Source organism: Podarcis filfolensis (assembly GCF_964270895.1).
Source record: "Podarcis filfolensis genome assembly, chromosome: 9".
Lineage (NCBI taxonomy): Eukaryota > Metazoa > Chordata > Lepidosauria > Squamata > Lacertidae > Podarcis > Podarcis filfolensis.
The window spans coordinates 23,183,975-23,207,185 of NC_139610.1; the positions used below are offsets into that span (position 1 = coordinate 23,183,975).

The window sequence follows — 23,211 nt, forward strand, 5'->3', positions numbered from 1 at the left end:
CAGTATTTGTATGTTACTAACAATTAATGTCTACGACAATCACACTACTAAACTGTATAAAACCAAAAGGTGGCAATCTTCCGGGAGGCCTGTAAAAGGGTTATCTTGATCAGCAAGATAACCCCAGGATTAATTGGTAGTTGCTGAAAGAGTGAGCTCATATATATTTATTCACTTGCTTTGATATATGCTAATTGGCTTGCTTTGATGCTACACTTATCTGTGGGCTTGGTGTGCTTGGTTACTGACCTAGAGAGGGAAGCTATCTGTAAGACTTGGAGACTTGCCACATATGCCTTCGTTGGCAGGTGGACCGATGGGAGGTTCTGGCCAATTGGACGTATGCTGATTTTTATATAAGTAATGCATGAAAGCTTTCCTGGGTGCAGATAAGTTATGATGAATGCTTGCTCTGGTTATCTCCTGCTTGAACTGCTGCAATGCACTCTATTTGGGGCTACCTTTGAAGGTGACCCAGAAACTACAACTAATCCAGAATGTGGCAGCTAGACTGGTGACTGGGAGTGGCCACCGAGACCATATAACACCGGTTCTGAAAGACCTACATGGGCTCCCAGTACATTTCTGAGCACAATTCAAAGTGTTGGTGCTGACCTTTAAAGCCCTAAATGGCCTCTGCCCAGTATACCTGAAGGAGCATCTCCACCCCCATCGTTCAGCCAGGACACTGAGGTCCAGTGTTTAGGGTAGTTTTTAATGACTAGTGTTTTAATGTATTTTAACTCTTTTGTTGGAAGCCGCCCAGAGTGGCTGGGGAAACCCAGCCAGATGGGCAGGGTATAAATAATAAATTATTATTATCCTGACCCCTTCAGCAGCAAGACTCAAGGCGTGTAAGCCATCTTCACACAGGGATGTCCACACGAAAGAAATTCCACACAATGAATTGTGGCAAATGTGGATTCTCAAGCAAATTTGATGGAGGGCTGCAGCCATTCCTTGCTCTCTTATTAAAATGCCTATGATACATAAGCATATATCAAAACATGCATTGTTTTTCATTGACATGAGAGTCAAGCTGAGTAGTGTCAATTAGTCTTTAGCTTCATGTAACGCTCTAAACTGAAGTCCAGAGCGACTGCAAATGCAATTCATATGCATATAAGTAGGATTTCCCAATCCTTAAAAATCCTTCTAATGTAAAGGCCATGTCTGAAACTTATCCCATGTAAAATATATTTTTTTAAGGGAATCCCACCTATGTGTGTTGATGTCACACACAACAAAAATTGTTTGTGATTAGGGCAACTAAGTCAACAACTATAAAGGGCACTTAAACAGTAGTCAACTACCTAGTCTTGCCTAGTTCCAAAGTAATCAGGAGAACTGTGTCGGGGGGCGGGGATGAATTCTTTGCAGATTTCCCCTTTAATGGGCTTCGGGGATGCATCAGTTAGGCATTTAATTTGCATACATGCTTTCAAAAATATCCGCAGGGTGTGATTAAAAGAATTGTGCCATTCATTGAGACATTAATTGGGGATCAAAATACCCACCTTACATCCCAGCCCATTTTGACAGTTCTGGAATCCCCCTGCGAAGAAAACTAGGTGGCCATCCCCAGCTACCTTTTGGAAATGGTGAAAGTTGCAGTGGTGGGAGTGAAATGCTTGAGCTCATCATGTAAGTGGTGGCCTCTGCCTCAAAGCTTTGTTTTCTCTCCTTAGGTGCTGACGCTGTAGAAGCCCAGTGTAAGAGATTTGAAGTGAGCTCCAGTGAAGATGGAAGGGTGCTCTTCTCTGCTGATGAAGAAGAGATCGTCATTGGAGCAGACAGACTGAAAGTCACAGGTAGGGAAGAACAGCGGCCTCCTTTTTTTATTTATTTAAAAGTGCTAATGGTATTGATGATGATACGTCCATAACGTTTGCATAAGCGTACCACAGTTTATTTTAAATGAGGACGCAGACTTGCTCTCCATCATTTTTGCACATTTTTCTAATGCATGTTCATGCTCTCTGCCAACAGATATACCACACGTTCTGAATTAAGGGTGCAGAAATAGAACCTGCAACCAAATATGGCAGTGTGGAATGCTCCTGTTCATCATTCCAGAAATCCTAGTCCATTCCGCTCCCTACCCCAGCTTTTTGTTCTCCCCTCCCTGGCTGCTCAACAGTCAGCATTCCATGTGCACTGAGCATGCTCAATCTTTATTAGACTGTTTTATTTGGGGGGGGGGTCCTCTCTAAGGGTTTTCGCTAAATCTTTTTTGCCCTTTGTGGTTCCCCAAAACTACTACTACTACTACTACTACTACTACTACTAATACTACTACTACTACTAATACTCCCATCTGGCTGGGTTGCCCCAGACACTCCGGACAGCTTCCAACAAATATAAAATCACAAAAAAATCAGACATTTAAAAATTCCCTATACAGGGATACCTCCCTCTCATGTGTGGATAATTTTGGCTACCCAAGGACCAGCACTCAAGAAATATCCTTATCTTAGGCAAAGGAAAGAAAAGCCTAAGATAGATAAGAAGGGGGTTGTGACCAGTCAAAGGGCTGAAGGATGAGTAAACTGGAAGTGGGTCGACTTGGTGGATTCTGCATAAAGGAAAAAGGGGGGAGCGAAGGAGTCAGGAATGTTTGAGGAGGAAGAAGCTCGGTGAAACCAAGAAACTGAGGAGTGATAGGCACTGCCTTGTGCTAGGGGGTGGCATGATGGGCACCAAAGTGCCAAAATGGTGGCCAGCTGGGCCCCAAAACAGAGCCAGGGACCGAGCGGACATAGGCTGCTGCACCCTCATCCTGACTGGGAAGCCAGGAGAAAGAGAGAGCAGCAAGGTGAGTGGCAACAGATACAGTCCTGAGTAGCAACGTACTTCCATGGAAGGTCCAACTCAGGGCCTTGAAGGTGAGGCTGGCAAAGAGTAGGAGGGGCATTCACCTGGTCTAACCTCACCTTGAGTTTGTTTTTATGTCTGCTTTAAAAAAATAAACATGCAAGTTGCTGAGTTGCATCTACCTTTCTGGCTCTGTTCTTTGCAAAACTAAGGTGTAAGATCCGGATCGCTGTGACGCTGAGTTCTCCCCTCCCCTTTTGTTGCTGTCCAGACACAGCAATAACGTAGATGGATATTCTCCTGCTGTAGAATTCGACTCTCTACCCGCAGTTCTGTTTCACATGCCATCATTAATACGGCATTAATTTATTGCGCTTTTGACATTTTGAGAGGTTTACTTAGGTAACGCCACCCCCACCCCCAATAGTCATAAAAGCTGCCGTTACCCAGCGTGTTAATAGTCGCCTGTACTCAAAATGTCAGCTCTAATTTCTCTGTGACTTAAGGGTACGTACTTAAAAGTACTCTATAAAGAGTGCTTCAAGACAGTTCACCTTGAACTGGGGAAGTCGAAACCTATTTCTTACTAGAGGACTACTCCATGGATCAGAATACTGAGGAAAGGCTTTCCCTCAGTGGGTCAGTTATTCTCCAGTGAAAGACTGCATTTCACTAAAATTTCCAAAGACTATTTTGACTGCGTTGGCATGTACTCTGTCAAACCAATGGTGGTGGTTACATTTAATATTGCCTTGGTTTATACTTTATGCCCATGTTATACTGCAATGTACCGGAAGCAAGAGGTTGCTGATTCAATCCAACGCTACAAACTGACTCTTGTTACTGCAAATTGTATAATTATATTGGTGCAGATAGCAATGTTTAGCACACTTTAAAATGTTCCGCATTATTATTTGACTTGGAAAGGATGAATCATACAACTAAAATCATGAGACTGATTGTCCAAGATTTATTTGACACATTATGCAGAATGAGAGGCTGACCCACCGCTTTACATTTTGGGTATCATTTTTTGAATGCTTCCCTATGTAAAAAAATAAACAAAAAATAAACCCCTTGTGTGGTAAACTATAAAATGGGGGAAAGAGCTATGCTATTTCTTCTTTGCTATTCTAGTTTTCTACATGTCAGGAACTCACTCTCTCTTTTTTTTAACATTGAAAACAATTAAAAAATGTGATACCCCATCTGCAATTTGAAATAGGTAAAGGTAAAGGGACCCCTGACCATTAGGTCCAGTCGTGACCGACTCTGGGGTTGCGGCGCTCATCTCGCTTTACTGGCCAAGGGAGCCGGCGTACAGCTTCCGGGTCGTCTGGCCAGCATGACTAAGCTACTTCTGGCAAACCAGAGCAGCGCACGGAAATGCCGTTTACCTTCCCGCCGGAGTGGTACCTATTTATCTACTTGCACTTTGACGTGCTTTCGAACTGCTAGGTTGGCAGGAGCTGGGACGGAGCAACGGGAGCTCACCCCATCACGGGGATTCGAACCACCGGCCTTCTGATCGGCAAGTCCTAGGCTCTGTGGTTTAACCCACAGCGCCACCAGCATTCCTGCAATTTGAAATGCTGCATCCCAAATTCTACAATTTGAGCTGAGAGTAATGCATAGAACAACTCTATAATGCAAACTCTATAATCTCCACATCCCAAAGTGTCAGGAAGTTTCAGGGACAATCATTACTAAATCAGTTTCCTTATGATGAGAAACTACCAGAAATTTTTGTGGAGTCTCTATTTGCAAACATACAAGTTGAGCAAGGGAGAGCTTCCTGGCATCCAGACCAAAAGTTCTAATTTTGAAAGTATCACAAATGTTCAAAAGCAAGAGCAGGTCCCCAAGCCTGCAGACTGCCAGCCAGCAAAAAAATCTCTCATATGGTTGATTTCAGCTGCATCCTTTTTTGTCTCCCTATCTTCCCTACGTGCACATTCTCCTATTTGTATGTTTACAGAGGCTTTCATTTGAACACAAATCTGTACACACAGTTCCCAGGCTAGCACAAAAACATTTTTTAATATTTATTTTTCAGTTTATAACAATACACCAACAAACAATTCCCATATACCCCACCCCAATAAACATTCTGTGTGTATGCAATGTAAATAATAAACACTAAGTTTGTAAGGAGTTTAGAAGTTTTCAGCAAGAACACCTCTTCTTTGTAGAGCCAACTAGATATATACCCCCTCCCCAATAACCATGTACAGGAGTTTGTGCATTCCGTTCGCAATAATTTCTGCCACCCCAGAAATAAAGTAGAATCAGATAACAGAAAAATCTGGTATACTTGTCTGCACCAGTGGAACTACTATATACATATTGGAAATCAAACTTGGCTGATCATCACAGCATCCTTACTCTTTACTATTCCTGATTTATCAAAGATAATGACCAGTGTGGCTGGTTTTTGAGAATAAAATATTTCCCCTGTGTCAGTTGTTCAAGGGAACAGTGAACATTTCTTGTATTTCTAAAAATACTTCCCCCCCCACACACACAAAAAAGGGCCATTGGTGCTGATATTTTATAACTTTCTTTTTTAGCATAAATCTTTAAAATCTAGTATTTGTCTTAGCAGACTAATTGGCAGTTGTCTTGTGACCAGTGAACTACTGCTAATTTTGTCTGTTTGCTAGACTTCAAAAGCCAAAGGAGAATAAATATCTGAGACGCAGTCATTTTCAAGATGTTTGCCTTAGCAAGGAAGGAAACGAAACTTGAAAAATACCAGAATTAAGCTAAATACAAAAACTGAAAGAATCCTGCTGGCAGATAAAAATCTCAGATCGCTAAATGTTCTGAAGCTCAGCCTTAAGCAAATAATTGACACAAGCTTTCAAAACAGATATTTAAAGTCTCCTCTAATGAATATAAAACAGCTAAGTTGCAACTGTTATGTAAAATAATAGCCTGTGTGGAGAAAGGTAAAGTTACATATGTGAATGTTGTTCGGCTAAAATAAACTTTTCAGCCCGTAAATAGTTAATTGTATGGAGTGACTGGCAGTTTATTTCTAGCTGGGGCCTGGGAGACATTATGTAGGATTTCTTTAGTTTGCCAAGGAACAGCTAGGCTGATACAGTTTCTAAAGATTTTGGAGAGGTGATCATATGGCTTGTGGGATTTTCCATTGTGTCAGTTGGCATTAGAAACCAGTTACACTGAGGCCTGTATTTTTATCCATACAGTGGTACCTTGGGTTACATACGCTTCAGGTTACATACGCTTCAGGTTACACACTCCGCTAAGCCAGAAATAGTGCTTCAGGTTAAGAACTTTGCTTCAGGATAAGAACAGAAATCGGGCTCCGGTGGCACGGCAGCAGCAGGAGGCCCCATTAGCTAAAGTGGTGCTTCAGGTTAAGAACAGTTTCAGGTTAAGAACGGACCTCCAGAACGAATTAAGTACTTAACCCGAGGTACCACTGTACTTATAACAAATTATCTCATATCAGTCAATGTTGATATGTCAGGGCAAGCTTTTCAGCTTCCCATATAAAACGGACCCTTCTCTCCATGCATTGTTCTGGGGATTCTCCTGACCCCTCTCAAGCCATTTTTTGGGGGGGGCACATGGGGAAAGACCCCTTGTACAAAGGGAAATTCTTGTGCAGGCCTCCACTGACAGGACTCATTAGTTGAATTCAGTCCACTTTGTTTAGGTAAAGGTACAGGGACCCCTGACCATTAGGTCCAGTTGTGGCCGACTCTGGGATTGTGGCACTCATCTCACTTTATTGGCCGAGGGAGCCGGCGTACAGCTTCCGGGTCATGTGGTCAGCATGACTAAGCCGCTTCTGGCGAACCAGAGCAGCGCATGGAAATGCCATTTACCTTTCTGCCGGAGCGGTACCTATTTATCTACTTGCACTTTGACGTGCTTTCAAACTGCTAGGTTGGCAGGAGAAGACCGAGCAATGGGAGCTCACCCCGTCGCGGGGATTTGAACCACCGGCCTTCTGATCGGCAAGTCCTAGGCTCCGTGGTTTAACCCACAGTGCCACCTGTGTCCCTCCCTCTTTGCTTACTATCACGCAAAACCTCTTTTTGGATTGTGGGTTATTGTTTTAAAACCTTTCTCCACAAAGACTAGGAGAAATAGTTCCAACTTGCTTCACTATTTTTAAAACTGCGTAAATGAATATTTAAACATATGAAATGTACTTGTACAGTATTGAGTCAGCTTTCTTGGCCTCGAGCAGAGAGAGAGAGAGAGATTTTCCTGCTTTGTTGAATGCTAGAAATCAACCCCAGAATCCTCCATGTGGCCAGTATGGGATGGGAAAGAGACCATATCTGCAAACTTCTACCCAAGTATTTTATCCAATGAAATGCAGTTGTGTCGTAGTACTTGCCCCATGCTTCATAATACCAAAACATTCAACACAGATATTTCTGTGATAATAATGACACCATCTAGCAGTAAGGGCGTCACAATTATGGAACCCATATGTTCAGCATTGCACATAAAATATAATTACTTTAGAGGGAATTCAACACCACACTGTCACAAACATTCTGTTAATGCAAACATTTCTGCTTATCCAACAGAATCACCTCCCCCTGCACACTGTTCTGGGGTTTCCCCTTCAGCTAATTTGGGGGGCGCAGGGTACAAATAGGGGGGGAATCACAATTGCACTAACAGGTTACCACTAGCAGGACCAGTTGGTTTATTTCGGCCATACATTTTCATGGCATCTAAAGTAGAAATTGAACATGGATGTTTAACTTTTCATTACAAGTAAAAAAAGGGGGAGGCAACATTTCTGTTGTTGTCTTACCACATCTTGACTCACATTTCACAGGGTCCTGCCCACAAACCATCAGTTAGCCATGCCTGGTCTAAACTAAGTACCTAACGTCTTCTTTTACTGTGTCAAGCACTTCAAGGTAAGGTACTTATTGAATGTGTATCTGAAGGTGGGAAAAGCCTTTGAAAATCTCTTTGTGACACTTGGCACTCCAGTGCCCTGCCATATTTCATCAGTTATATCATGTCACAGGACGTAATATAAGCCGACTGATGCAAACCGTGGGGACTTGCACATGTTTGCTGAAAAATTTAAAAGCAACACAATTTGGGGGTCAGAACTCAAAGGCAACTACAAGGAGAAAGTTATCTCTGTGTTCCTAGCTTGGGGAATATAATGCCTTTTGGCAGTGTTCTAGTTGTACCTCGCAACCATCATTCATTCCTTCGTCACCTCGAGGCTAGATGACATGCGGCTGCCCTTGATGACTACTAGAAAGCTGCCGATGTTGCAGAATACAGCGGTACACTGCCTGAAAAGGGGAGATCACACCAGTACTCCAAGCCTACTTTCCGTCCCCTACAGCATCACAGTTGCTCTGGGTACTTGTACCCCCTTAAGGTGCTTGGCCCCGGGTTCCTTAAAAGACTGTGATGGGTCAAAGGTCCAAAAGAAATTCTGAAGTTGATCCAGAGATAGGGATGCAAGTCATCTGGTTCACATTTTGACATGAACCTTCCTAATTCGCAGTCCCCGTACTGTTATGCAGGTATCTTTCAGAATTTGCACTTCTACGAATTTTGCAATTAAGCTCTCCATCACGCAAGCACAAAATGGAAAAAGGGGGGGGGGAGTCCACAGTGGGAAAGTGTGCACAAAAGTACTTGTATTAATGAACATAATATAGAAATAACATACAAAAATGTATATTAAGGGGAATTGCTTGCAAGCATTCCTATTTTAGGCAATGTTGCATACGAAAAGGTGAGGGGAAATGTATACAGAAATGAGCACAATTTTTTATGTGAACTTTTAAAAATATAAAATCACAAACTGATATGCAAATAGGGTCATCTGGACCTAAGATGGGGAATAAGTGAGAGAAATTGAAATTGATGTGTCCATCCCTGTTTCTCTCTCTCTCTCTCTCTCTCTCTCTCTCTCTCTCTCTCTCTCTCACACACACACACACACACACACACTGTCTCACATACACAAACATTTGACATTCTTTTATCAAGTTGCATTGAACTAAACTTCATGCACATGTCTCTGTCATATAAAGCTGGATCACAGCTGTGAGGCCTTTGATAATTTTTGTTTTGTAGACGGGAAGCAGCACTACTCCATCACAAAAAAGGAATAGTGATGAACTGTTCAAACTATGTATACAGAGAATATATAAAGAGTTATTGTAGAGGTGTTGGAATGAGTGCTAGCAGCAGTCTTTGTACTGGCTTCAGTCAGTCAGTTTATTGTATTTTATACATATATACACATATAAAATGTTTGTTGTGGTTTAGTCGTGTCCGACTCTTCGTGACCCCATGGACCAGAGCACGCCAGGCACTCCTGTCTTCCACTGCCTCCCGCAGTTTGGTCAAACTCATGCTGGTAGCTTCGACAACACTGTCCAACCATCTCGTCCTCTGTCGTCCCCTTCTCCTTGTGCCCTCCATCTTTCCCAACATCAGGGTCTCTTCCAGGGATTCTTCTCTTCTCATGGGGTGGCCAAAATATTGGAGCCTCAGCTTCAGGATCTGTCCTTCCAGTGAGCACTCAGGACTGATTTCCTTCAGAATGGATAGGTTTGATCTTCTTGCAGTCCATGGGACTCTCAAGTGTCTCCTCCAGCACCATAATTCAAAAGTATCAATTCTTCGGCGATCAGCCTTCTTTATGGTGCAGCTCTCACTTCCCATACATCACTACTGGGAAAACCATAGCTTTAACTCTAAAGACCATTGTCGGCAAGGTGATGTCTCTGCTTTTTAAAATGCTGTCTAGGTTTGTCATCACTTTTATCCCAAGAAGCAGGCGCCTTTTAATTTTGTGACTGCTATATACACATATTAAAAAGAAAACAATAACAATGGTAATTTGCATTTCTACTCCTTAACCTTTAAAGCACACATCATTTCCTATATGCCCTTTAAATTTTGTAGCACAGGTCTATAGAGTCTTAACAAGAAATTTAGATACAGTGGAACCTCTGGTTACGTACTTAATTTGTTCCAGAGGTCCGTTCTTAACCTGAAACTGTTATTAACCTGAAGCACCACTTTAGCTAATGGGGCCTCCCGCTGCTGCCGCACAATTACTGTTCTTATCCTGAAGCAAAGTTCTTAATCCGAGGTACTATTTCTGGGTTATCGGAGTCTGTAACCTGAAGCGTATGTAACTTGAAGCGTATGTAACCTGAGGTACCACTGTATTCTGAAAGATATGCATTTCTCTGCAAGAAACAGGTCTTTACCAAGGTATGGCCTTCCCTTCTGTGCTCTTAACAGTGGGTGAATATAATTGTTTCTAAGTTCATTATAGAAAGGGAGCACATGAGTTGCATCTCCTATTGATACTGAGTTGCAGCCACAGACTCTGTCTTTCTTAGGAATTCCTTTATACTGGCCCATCCAATCTGCTAGTGGGAGAACATTTAATCTTGCCTGTGTAAAGGCCACCCACATTCTGAGATTTGGCAAGTCTACCAGGTATCTTGGAAATGAGAAATACAATTGAATAAAGGAGGCATACAATTTATTAGATTGACAGGTCTCCATCTGGCTTCCACTAATGGAATCTGGCCCTAGATCCCATGGTCCACTTTAAAAAGTATTTTCTTTTGATGTTCAACTTTTAAATTTGATTATTGCTAGACAAAAAGAGATGAGTCTAAAAGGCAAATATTATTGATTGTCACTGGGAACGACCTTTATCGGCTAGAGTCACCAGACAATCAGAAAACAAATAACAGCTTATTTTTTTTTTATCTTGGGCCAGTTGCTGGTTGTGAAACAGCCAGTGGCAAATTTTCTCCCGATGGAAATAGCAGCTTCTGAGCAAGAATATGTATTTTCATTGATATTGTGGTACACTGCAAAGGATTAAAGAGCATAGCCTTCTACCCTCACCACATTTTTTATCCTATCTGGGCATCCCAGGTGTCTGCTATTTAAACTTTAAAAAACAAAACAAAATGGAATGCCAAGCTATATGTTTAACATAGAATGCAGTTTGTCCCTGAGGCATGATGTGAATAAATAGGTTCATGCATTCAGGACTAGCAAAACATAAATACAGAACAGGCTTGCCTATAAATGTTTCATTGGAAATGTTCATTATCTAACAAAGAAAACATGCACATGAAAAAATTGTGTGCGTGTTGTAGCTGAGTAGGCATTTGAACTGTGGCTCTTCTGTAGCCAAGAAAGGTAATTGTGTGATCTTGACAAACCACCATACAGGGGACCCAATTCAGTCACGAATGTTGCAGAAATGCTAAAGTTTAAAGCTTGAGTGTCTTAACTGTACAAGCATCACGACGACTGTTAAAGATTGCAAGAGTTTTCCTTCTGACCTTAATGGTATTAGCATTGTTCTTTCCCAGATATAATTTAGAAAATTGTTCTGTCTCTAAAGCTTCTCTATGCTTGTCTTTGAATTAGGTTATTATGATTTTTTCCCCCTGTGCTCAAAGGCAAAAGGGTTTTTAGATTCAAGAACTTGTGTCCTTTAAACATTTTTAAAGCTCTGCATCTTCAATTTTTATTTTAAAACTTAACTCATAAAAGAAAGGAGGGGTGCTTCAAAGAATGGTCTCCAGGGAAGGGAAGAGTAAACTTAAACTTTTTTGTTTATCCAGAGTTTCCCTGAGCAACTGAGCAATTCTCAACCTAATCTTTTTAAAAACCCACACAAGAGCATTGCATATGGGGAACCATATGCTCAATAGGCAGAGGATATCTATTTTTATGATGTGTGGTATAGGTTTGTGGTATGCACACACTGGAAACCTAAAGGTTGGATTACTCAAGGGCATATGTGAGAATGCCCTTAAGAATGCACTTAGCTTCAGCTGGTACAGAATGATGTGACTAAGCTCCTGTCAGGGGTAGCCTACCATGAGCACATAACATCAGTTTTAAAAGGACTGCACTGGCTACCAATATGCTGCCAATGTTTCTGTGCGTTTCCATAAAAAGTAAAGGGTCCTTTACCTTTACTTTTTACATATGCTACCAAGAATGAGTCAAAGTTTTAGTATTGGTACTCAGAGCCCTAAATGCTAAGTTCGCTTGAGAGAATTCCTGCTCCCCTATAGGCCAGCTTGCACATGGCTCTCCTGGTGATGCCATCTGTCACAGAGGTTCGAATGGTGGTGGCACAAACAATAATCTTTTCAATGGAGAAAGTTCCAAAGCTCATACATCTTCAGCTTTGGAACTTCCTCCCCTCTGAGATACAAACATTGCTGAGCTTTTGGAACCAGATAAAGGCCTGTTTCTTCATCCTTTGCTGGAGTGCAAAGCCAGATTGGAGTCCCCTCGCTTGCCATTTATCTGCCTTGGTTATCCTTTCTTTTTAATGCTGGTTTTGTTTTATGCTGATTTTAGTTTCAGTTTTAGGAGAAATATTCTTAGGGCTCACATAAAAGACCAAGGCGGTATACGGCAAAATATGCAAGTACAGTAAAACATAAAACACTATAAAAGAAATGGCAACAATGACCGTTTCACCTTGAAAAGGTTTAAACATTGGAATAGGGCTGTATCGGCATTAAAAAAAGTCTGCTACAGGTGCCTGGAAATTAGCAGCAAGAATGCTAAAGACCTGAAGCCAGGAGGGGCCCTGTAAAGTGGGAGGCAGCTAGCCGTGCTCCTTAAGATCATCTCAGGCCTTAGCGAAGCAGTAATATATTCTGGACCCGAGTTGTTCAGGGCTTTGTATATTAAAGACAGAATAATTTATGTCTTGGTTTTGCCTGTATATTATACAGCAACCTGTTTTGGAATGGTCACAAAAAGCTTGGGATAGATATAAAGGTAAAGGGACCCTTGACCATTAGGTCCAGTTGTGGCCGACTCTGGGGTTGCGGCGCTCATCTCGCTTTATTGGCCAAGGGAGCCGGCGTACGGCTTCTGGGTCACGTGGCCAGCATGACTAAGCCGCTTCTGGCGAACCAGAGCAGCGCACAGAAACGCCGTTTAGCTTCCCGCCGGAGTGGTACCTATTTATCTACTTGCACTTTGGGCTTTCGAACTGCTAGGTTGGCAGGAGCTGGGACCGAGCAACGGGAGCTCACCCTGTCGCGGGGATTCGAACTGCCGACCTTCTGAATGGCTAGTCCTAGGCTCTGTAGTTTAGAGCACAGCACCACCCGCGTCCCTTGGGATAGATATGGTCTACATAAATAAATAAAAAAATTCAAGAGTGAGCAGTTTGTGGCCCCTTAGATTTTGTGGGACTCCAGATCCCATCAGCCCCAATCAACACAGTCAGTGGTTAGGCATGATGACAATTGTATTCCAGCAACATCTAAAGTGCCCCAGGTTCCAATGTAAAGCATTGAAGGAGCTCAGGAAAGTATATGTACTCTTTGCCCAAGAATGTTGACAATCTCAGAACTGAGTATTATTCTTCCTTGAAAAGAAGATAGAGAGTTGAGTCATTTGCAGTTGGCAGTGCTACCATCTGGCTTGCGCTCTTCAATGCTTTATGCCTGTGTGTCGACAGCACATGTTAGCAGCAGCTATTAGAACCAAAACACCATTTCCCCAGGGACATTTGGTTTCAGCAAATGACATTGAATTAGATGGCGTAACTTTCAGATTCTAGCAATCATGTAAACTAATATTCTCATCTGATTTTCAAATTTGAAAGGGGCTATTTATTTCTGCTCTCTTGACTCTGGCCACCATCCAAGAGAACCCCTGAACTAAACTGAGGCCACATGCCAAGCAGAATTGCATAATGATCTCAAGCAAATAGCACCCGCGATAACAATATTCACAAGCAGAGTTCAGATGTGATACACTGATTCTTGTTGGACTCCAGAACTATCAGTGGCCTCATAAGCAAGTGCAAGTAATAAACTTTCATTTCTCTGTGTCTTTTGAGTTAGCTTGTCACTGCCTATATAATTCAAACCCATATGTATTAAGGCACCATTGACCTTGAAAGCTATATTTACAGTAGTTTTTTTTACTTTTAGAAGCATAAAGTCCCCACAAGATTTGGGAGAGGTCTGTAACTCCACATAGGCATTAGTGATGAAAATCCTAAATATGTTGCTGTAAAATTAATAGGGCTATACAAAGCCAGTTAACGAATATCTCAGGATGAGTTTCAAAGTTCTTCACGGAGGAAAGGGTGTCACATGTGTGCCAAAGGAAAAAGAGAGGAAAACCACCAGAAATAGATGACAAATGACTCTTTGGTAAGAGCTGAGGTCCAAGCTGCATGTCCTTGCATCACCTGGAATCCCACTTTGTGGGGGACTCCCTTGTAGAAATGAGCAGAGCTCCAGTGTGGCCTTGCACAGCTAGGAACTCAGAAGCAGCCATTTGGGGGGCAGGTCATTTTCATATCTTCTGAGACTGAATCAAAATTATTAGGTTAACCCAATACCAAAGAATCTCAACTACAATTGCAACTACAAAGCAGATACAGTGGGACCTCGGGTTACATACGCTTCAGGTTACACACTCCGCTAACCCAGAAATAGTGCTTCAGGTTAAGAACTTTGCTTCAGGATAAGAACAGAAATTGGGTTCTGGCTGTGCGGCGGCAGCAGGAGGCCCCATTAGCTAAAGTGGTGCTCCAGGTTAAGAACAGTTTCAGGTTAAGAACAGACCTCCAGAACAAATTAAGTACTTAGCCCGAGGTACCACTGTAATCTCATTTATCAGGAAGATTAAGGAGAGTTTTAATGCAAATCTTCAGATAAATCACCAGTTACATGCTGCTAGAATTGCACATATCTTGAATGAATTTGCAGAAATAAAAGACATTCCACTTGAGTTTCATGTGAAACAGACAAGAAAGAAAAATGTGTTAAGAGTTGATGAATGTATTGAAACAAATTTAATATTCTTCTCACTTGGGTCTAGCCATGCTTCCTTTGATGTGGAGAAAAATATTATGAATTCAATAGAATCTAGCACAGCCACACAGTAGAAAGAAATAATGAGACACTCCATTATTGTATTATAATAGCCACATGATTTTAACATGTATAGGAGAACATAAACATACTAGATTTGCTTTTAAGACTGGATAAATGTGCAGGTAATTGGAAGCAATATACAGAGCACCACAATAACAGTTAAACTGGGATGATAAAGTAGAAATATTGTTTGGGGCCATAAAAAGGAAATATGACAGAATAACAAGGAAATGAGGGATATGTGTGAATTACAAATTAGGTTAGAAGAATATAAATAAACCATTTAGAAAAAGCTCAGTGATGTAGAGAAAGTAAATGATGATACGATGCATGTTTGTATGAGAGTATATGGTATATATTTGCCTTCAGTAGCTGACTGGCCATTTGATTGTCAATGGGTGAAGTCTTTCTCACACTTTTCCTGCTCTATAGACAGGTCATAATTCAAGCTTGATACGTTACAATCAATGGGAGAAAGGTGGGAAGAAAAAGCAATAATATACACCTGGCTGACTCACTGAATTAAGCAGCATTTACAATCACGGCATTGCTGAATATGGATGGGTATGGTCAAAATTCTGAGGACAGTTGGGTAGACATGTGTAGCAAACAGGTGGAGTCCTAAAATCTCAAGTATAGCAGTCAAGATGCAAGCTGTATATGAGGACAAGTAGCCACCAAATTTGCCTGTGTCAGAATTTCTGGGCAGACAATAAGGTTTTGCCTGGGTAGATATCTTAAGTTATTTCAAGGAATGTTTGCAGTTTTGTAAATGCTTGCAAACATTAGGGTTTAGAAGCACAATCAATGTTGGTATCTTCAATCGTGCTTCCATTCTAAGGTCCAGTTGGCCCAGAGAAGCCAGTACCATATCCACAATTTGTGTATTTCATTCACCCAGCTTCTAAACGATCTATGGTGTACCACCTGTGATTGCTCATTCACACATACAAGCTTTCACACTTTGTGTCTGCACTCCTGAACTTTGCATGTTCATGGGACCTTTGTAAACAGATCCTTCCTTCCTTCCTTCCTTCCTTCCTTCCTTCCTTCCTTCCTTCCTTCCTTCCTTCCTCTCTCTCTCTGTAACTTGTACCCATGTTTGTTCCATATATAGCGAAATGCATAAACAAATGAAGATTTGCAGCCTTGAATGCAAAAGGCACAATCTCACCACTCTATGTGCCCGGAATTCCTGAATTTTGACCATGTGAACAGGGCTAAAATTCCAGTTTCACAGAGGCAGTGGAATTGGTCTATTCAGTCTTATCCCTGATTCTTTTTCATAACACACACAAGAACTGTAACATCAGAAGTAGTCCTCAGATACTTCTGACACTATGACTAAGAAATGGAAGCAGCAAACCCTAGTTTGCCTTACTTTGTCTCAGGAATTTTTGTGACCTAAGGTTATTGATATGTAAATCCATAGCAAATATCACTTGAAGACTCACAGATCCATCAAGAAGACATTTCCAGGTCTGTACCAGCAACTTCCCTTCTCCACTCACAAGCAGATATAGGTCTAGTAAAGAATTTTAAAGTTACGTAATTACACCTCACCCTTGTATCATGCAACCTGAATATTATTTATGCAGCTGCTATTCACTCAGAATGCTTTCACCCACAGGGTGAAATGCCTAGCCCACAGGGAGTGAAGTACAGAAATCATACACCCAAATGTGGCTCAGTATATTGGTTATTTATTTATTTAGCAGCACTGTGAAGTTGAATTTCTCCCTTGATAGAGGACAATGATGGGTTCCTGTTTTTCAGGCTGACATCAGTAAATTCAGTACCTAGGTATTCAAGCATAATAATGGTCTTCTTTTGCTTTGTTTTAAAGCACATAATATATTTGTTTTTATTTTTCATGTCTGGATTGTAAATGAGGGCTGTAAAGGTGTGGGCATGACTTGTCAGGAGCCTTGGCTCTCACCGCAGAATATATGGCCACTTAAGGATTAGTTTCTGGGAAAAGAGCTAACTCTTGGATTGAATTAAGTAAAAAAGAGAGAAAAAGAAAGGCTAGGAGCACATTTCAAACAGAATATGTTTCTTGATATAATGTGGTACTAACTCAATGGTTACATCCAGTGATTGGGGGATGGATTGAGGAAGTTGGAAATGCCAGGCTATTGCATAATAATGTAGTGTCATTCAAAGAGGCAGTGATTGGGTTGTAAGAAGACATTGTTGTGCATTCCATATATTGCATGTATTCGTCACACACAGCACTGCTTCCATACGACTGCAGGTCAGCTTCTGCCAAAATGTACGTTCTTCTTCTCACTGTCCGCTGTGCTAAAATCAAGCAACTTGACACAATTTACGTAATTAATTATATAAAACACATTGGCATTATGCCATTCCAACCTATTCACTTCAACGTGAAGGAAATGCAATGCAGATGCGGCAGTGTGGAGAGAAACTTAATCAACAGCATATGTTTGTGGACGAAAATCAACAACAGCATAATGTTGCATTCACTGGATTGATTTCCATTCCAGACAGGGGACAAATAAGTGAACATCAGCAATTTCTGCTCCCATTTCCATTGTCATCAGAATTCTCTGACATCCCTATTATCAATCAATCAATCAATCAATCAATCAATCAATCAATCAAATGTATATACCACCCTTCATCCAAAGATCACAGGCAGTTTACAGCATAAAAATATAAAATACAAAACATGACAAAGACAAACAAAGAGATAAGCCAATAATCCCACCTCCCACAAACACATTGAAAAGACCATAGATTGTTGAGGGCAAATGGATGTGTTGAGAGGAGAATGGAAGAGAGGGAAAACAAACAGGCACTACACCACCAATACACAGTAAGCCCTTCTGCATCAGGATCATGCCTTCTAAATTTCACTCCTAATTTCAAGCTACTTTGAGTTGAGTTGGATGTTTTCAGTTGACAACTTCTGGCTCAGTTCTAGCAACTGCTCACACCTCACCCAGCAGTCTATTTTATCAGTGGCTCCTCTCTCTCTCTCTCTCTCTCTCTCTCTCTCTCACACACACACACACACACACACACACCAAAGTTCAGCTGCAACTCTTCCCTCATTTGGGACTCAGCAGGTTTGCTTCAGTTAGGAATTCTCAGGATTGGCATATGCTGCTTTCAGTAAATTTAAACCGAAGATGCATCCTCTATTCGTCTTTAAGGGGCATCTACTAATTTGGAAATACTATATGCTGCTATATTAAGGGATTGATGAACGGAAAATATCAAATTGCTCAATTACTCTGGAAAGCAGCAAAGGCTCTCCCTCCCTCCCTCCCTCCCCCCCCCCTCTCTCTCTCTCTATCTATCTATATATATATTCTAAATAAAAGGTTGAGAAATAATGACATCGTAAAAGAGCATTGTAAAGATAATTGGGTAGTGAGCAATTTTGAAATAGGCACACATTTGAGATAAGCTTGGCAGACTTTTAGAAACAAGATTTATAAATCATAGAATTGTATTGTTGGAAGAGGCTCTGTGGGTCATCTAGTCCAACCCCCGCAATGCAAGAATCTCAACTGGATCATACATAACAGATAGCCATCCAACCTCTACTTAAAAACCTCTAAGGAAGGAAAGTCCACAACCGCCTGGGAGAGTCTATTCCACTGTCAACAGCTCTTACTGTCAGAAAGTTCTTCCTGATGTTTAGTCAGTATCTCCTTTCTTGTAACTTGAAGCCATTGGTTCAGGTCCTGGCCTCCAGATCAGGAGAAAACAAGCCTGCTCCATAATCCATGTAACAGCCCTTTAGATATTTAAAGATGGTTATCATATCTCCTCTCAGTCTCCTCTTTACCAGGCTAAACATACCTAGCTCATAAGGCTTGGTTTGCAAACATTTGATCATTTTGGTTGCTCTTCTCTGCACGCGTTCCAGCTTTTTTTTTTTTTTTGAGAAATATTTATTAAGGTTTTACAAAAACAAATATACAAAAACACATAATAAAAGAAACAAAAAAATAAGAATAAACACACAAAAAATGATAAAAATTAAAAACAATTCCATTTTTCATAACTTAAAATTCATTTGCTTGTTTCTTTGACTTCCTCACACCTCCCCTTATTGTATTCCCATTTAAATAATCAAATCAGCAAATCCTTACCCTCTTTCATTTATCTTATCTCTATAACTTAACATTTTATAACTCAGTATTTTCATCCATTATCAATTCATTTTTGCATATTCTTATTAACTTTGTTGCTAATACCACTTATTTCCAATCCAACATCATTTTAATTATGTTTTTACCTATTTATAACCCTTTTTCCATATTCTTAAAGCATTACAGCTGGAAACCACTTAATTTCTATTCAACATCATTCTAACATTCATTAATTTTACAATATTTCTGTAGATAGTCTTTAAATTTCTTCCAATCCTCTTCCACCGACTCTTCTCCCTGGTCTCGGATTCTGCCAGTCATTTCTGCCAGTCCCATATAGTCCATCACCTTCATCTGCCATTCTTCCAAAGTGGGTAAATCTTGTGTCTTCCAATACTTTGCAATAAGTATTCTTGCTGCTGTTGTAGCGTACATAAAAAAAGTTCTATCCTTCTTTGGCACCAATTGGCTGACAATGCCCAGAAGGAAGGCCTCTGGTTTCTTCAGGAAGGTATATTTAAATACCTTTTTCATTTCATTATATATCATCTCCCAGAAAGCCTTGATTCTTGGGCACGTCCACCAAAGGTGAAAGAATGTACCTTCAGTTTATTTACATTTCCAACATTTATTATCGGGCAAATGGTATATTTTTGCAAGCTTGACTGGGGTCATGTACCACCTGTATATCATTTTCATAATATTCTCTCTTAAGGCATTACATGCCGTAAATTTCATACCTGTGGTCCACAACTGTTCCCAGTCAGCAAACATAATGTTATGTCCAACATCTTGTGCCCATTTAATCATAGCAGATTTCACCATTTCATCCTGTGTATTCCATTTCAACAGCAAGTTATACATCCTTGACAAAATCTTAGTTTTGGGTTCTAACAGTTCTGTTTCTAATTTTGATTTTTCCACCTGGAAGCCAATTTTCGCGTTCCAGCTTTTTGATATCCTTAGATTGTGGTGCCCGGAACTAGACACAGTACTCCAGGTGTGGTCTGACCAAGGCAGAATAGAGCGGTACTATTACTTCCCTTGATCTGGGCACTATACTTCTGTTAATGCAGCCTAAAGTAGCATTAGCCTTTTTTGCAGCAGCATCACAATTATTATTTATTGTTGACTCGTGTTAAGTTTGTGATCTACTAAGACCCCTAGATCCTTTTCACACATTGTACTGGCAAGCCAGGTGTCCCCCATCTTCTATTTGTGCAGCTGGTTCTTCCTGCCTAAGTGTAGTACATTTGTTCCTATTGAAATTCATTTTGTTAGTTTTGGTCCAGTTCTCCAATCTGTTAAGGTCATATTGTATCCCAATTCTGTCTTCAGAGGCACTGGCTACCCCTCCCAGTTTGGTGTCATTTGCAAATAGGATGAGCATCTCCTCAATACCTGCAACCAAGTCCTTTGTAAAGATGTTGAACAACAACTGGTCCTGCTCAGAAACTATGGCACCCCACTTGTCACTTTTTCCCAGGATGTTGAAGAACTGTGAGTGAGCACTCTTTGGGTTCGGTCAATCAACCAGCTACAAATCCACCTAACAGTTACCTGGTTCAACCCAAATTTCCTCACAAGAATACCATGGGGGACTTTGTCCAAAGCCTTACTGAAATCAAGCTATGCTATGTCCACAGCATTCCCCTGATCCACCAAATGGAATCCATCTGGCATGACTTGCTTTTGAGAAGCCCATGCTGGCTCTTCTAAGTGCTCACAGACCGACCGTTTAAGTATCTGTTCTATGATCTTTTCTGGTATCAATGTAAAGCTGACTGGTCAGTAGTTACCTGGTTCTTCTTCTTTCCCCCCTTTTTGAAGATGGGGACAACATTTGCAGCATCTGCAAGCTCCTTTAATACCCTTGAGTGCAGCTCCTCAGGCCCTGGAGATGTGAATTCCTTTGAAGTAGCTAAGTTACCACCTCTTTTCTTATCTTGGGACCCAGCTCCCTCCTTGCATCATTTATTCTTGTTGTCACCAAGTTGGACACTGCTTTCCTTTTGGGTGAAGACAGAAGCAAAGTAGGTATTGAGTAGTTCACCTTCCCTTTGTAACCCAGTAGCATTTCCCAGTCTTCTCTGAGGCCCATTCTCACAAACCATGGCTTAACACATTCTCAGCTAACCATGGCTTAACACAACATTTGAATGTGTGTTGGTGTGATGTGGCATTTTTCATACAATCTCATCGCTCTATGGTGGGGAGCACACCAAATGGGAAGGAAGCTTCTTAGAGCCTGTCAAAATCACACAGAACTCTGCCTCCTTTATCTACTGATAGTAAGCTTTGCTTACCAGATATTGCAACAGGTATGTAGCTTGATCCACCTGCCAAACAGTACAATTGTGGACCCAATAATAGTGTATTATAAGTGATAAGGATGTTTGGAAAAAGAGCTTTGATTTTAGTTGGTGGGAATTTTAAATGTGGAACCACAATTTGATTCAAGATGATTTGGTGAAAGGTGTTTCATTTTCACTTGATGGCAAAGGTCTGCACTAATTTTTCAGAAGTTAGCAGTGATATCCAAGCTACAGAAAAATCATGAAGATTGTTGCTTTTTAACAGTCATTTGGTGATAGTTAGCAGTCACTGACATTGATTTCAAGGGAGCCAGAATTTATTCCATTGTTTTTATTTTAACTTAGCTTGGTTTCTCTTTGGGTGTTATATAATATTTTAAGCCTACTGTAGCTCATTAGAAGTATTAAACAGAGGGCATCAAAAGGCACAGGGGATAATCAGGACATGGTGACAACAGAGAAGGGAGATTAAATAAAACAGCAAAGGATATGACTAATTGAGTGCCTGTATGAACAGACTAGGATCAAGGGGAAATACAGCTGTGAGTTTGGCTGGCTCGATCTCTGTAAATCTGGGATCTGACAGAGGCATGTTAATGCTTCTTAATGACCAGGGATGGTCCCTTCAATGGGTAATTCTCTCCTGCAGTGCTAGAGAGGTCTCAGACCTGTGCTTTGCAGACCTGTGCTTTGTATAGGGTCTCAGACGTATGCTTTGCAGGATGCGTATGTGAAATAGTAGCTAGCAGCTTTGAATGGGCAATTATAGAACAGAGAGATCTGAGTGTTTCTAGGTGGAATTAGTTGGAGCAGGGAGTACAGTTTTGTAGGTCCACATAAATAGTTATCTGGGAATCTGTCTGCCTTCTGCAGGAGTGCCTGTTTGCCTCCACCTTTGCTCTGCTTGTGCATTTGTTAAATAAAGCAAATAGTCCAAATACACCATTAAGTCTCCAGTGCTCTCTCAACCAAAGGAAACAAATGCTGCAATCCTTGTCTTGGAACTTGGCCACAGATTCCGGAGTGAGAGCTGTGCTGGTCTGTTGCAGCAACAAAGTGTATTGTGGCACTTAAAGCGTAAAATTTTTCTATGGCATATGCCCAACAACTGATGCTTACACTCCATGCATCTGTTTAGTGGGCTCTAGTCCACGAAAGCTTATGCCATAATATAATTTATTTGTCTTTAAGGTGCCCCAAAAACCTTTGCAGCATTATTCTGCTAGAGAAACAAACACATACTGTGCATATCTACGGCCATATTATCATGAACACTGTGCATGTGGTGTCCTATTTCAGCTATTTGAAATTTTCCCAACTTTCCTTCCTCCTGGAATGCCCAAGGCATTTGTAGCATGAAAGACTTCCCATCTAAGGGAACTTCCCTCTTTTCCTAATAGCTGCCGTCATGCTGATTGGCTTCTCTAACAGGCCGCAGCTCTCCAATATCTGGATTATACAGCCTTCACATAGTTAAGAACATGTAGATTTTAGTCTTTGTAATGTGTGTCAAATGCTTTACATCAAGCGTGGTGAACCTTTGATCCTCCAGGTGTTGCTGAACTAATACTCCCATCATCCCTGGCCATTGGCCATGCTTGCTAGGGCTGATGGGAGTTGTAGTTCAGCAATGTCTGGAGGGTCAAATGTTCCCCACTCCTGCCTTGCGTGGATGAACTTCAGAGCTTGTCATGAGATACTTGATGCCATTTCAGTTTTGTTAGTGTGACACCGTTTCTCAACATCTCACGCTTTGTTTTAACACTAGGGGTCTGGTTGCATTAAATGAACAGGTCTTAATTTCGTGTACGTGTGTTTGGAATTGAATCTGAGCCCTCCCTGTATTTGAAAGCTTAGTGAGGTGGGAGAGTCTGTGGCAGGGCAAGAATCAGAAGCTGAAGCTGGCAACTGGGAGGGAAGCCAAGAGGCAGAGATGAGTCAGGCTCATGAACAGGCACAGGTGTCTCCCCCTCTTGCTGAGGCAAGCTCCTCTCCACCCCCTGTCTC

At 41.2% G+C, this 23,211-nt stretch overlaps 1 protein-coding gene across 2 annotated transcripts in view; it reads left to right on the forward strand.

Moving 5' to 3' along the window:
- SGCZ (sarcoglycan zeta) overlaps positions 1 to 23,211 on the forward strand; it is a 547,569-nt gene that overhangs the window by 501,372 nt on the left and 22,986 nt on the right. For both annotated transcript variants that reach the window (XM_083630759.1, XM_083630758.1), the window contains one exon: positions 1,689 to 1,811. In XM_083630759.1, coding sequence (XP_083486885.1) covers positions 1,689 to 1,811 — 123 coding nt within the window. The remainder of the gene's footprint in view (positions 1 to 1,688; positions 1,812 to 23,211) is intronic.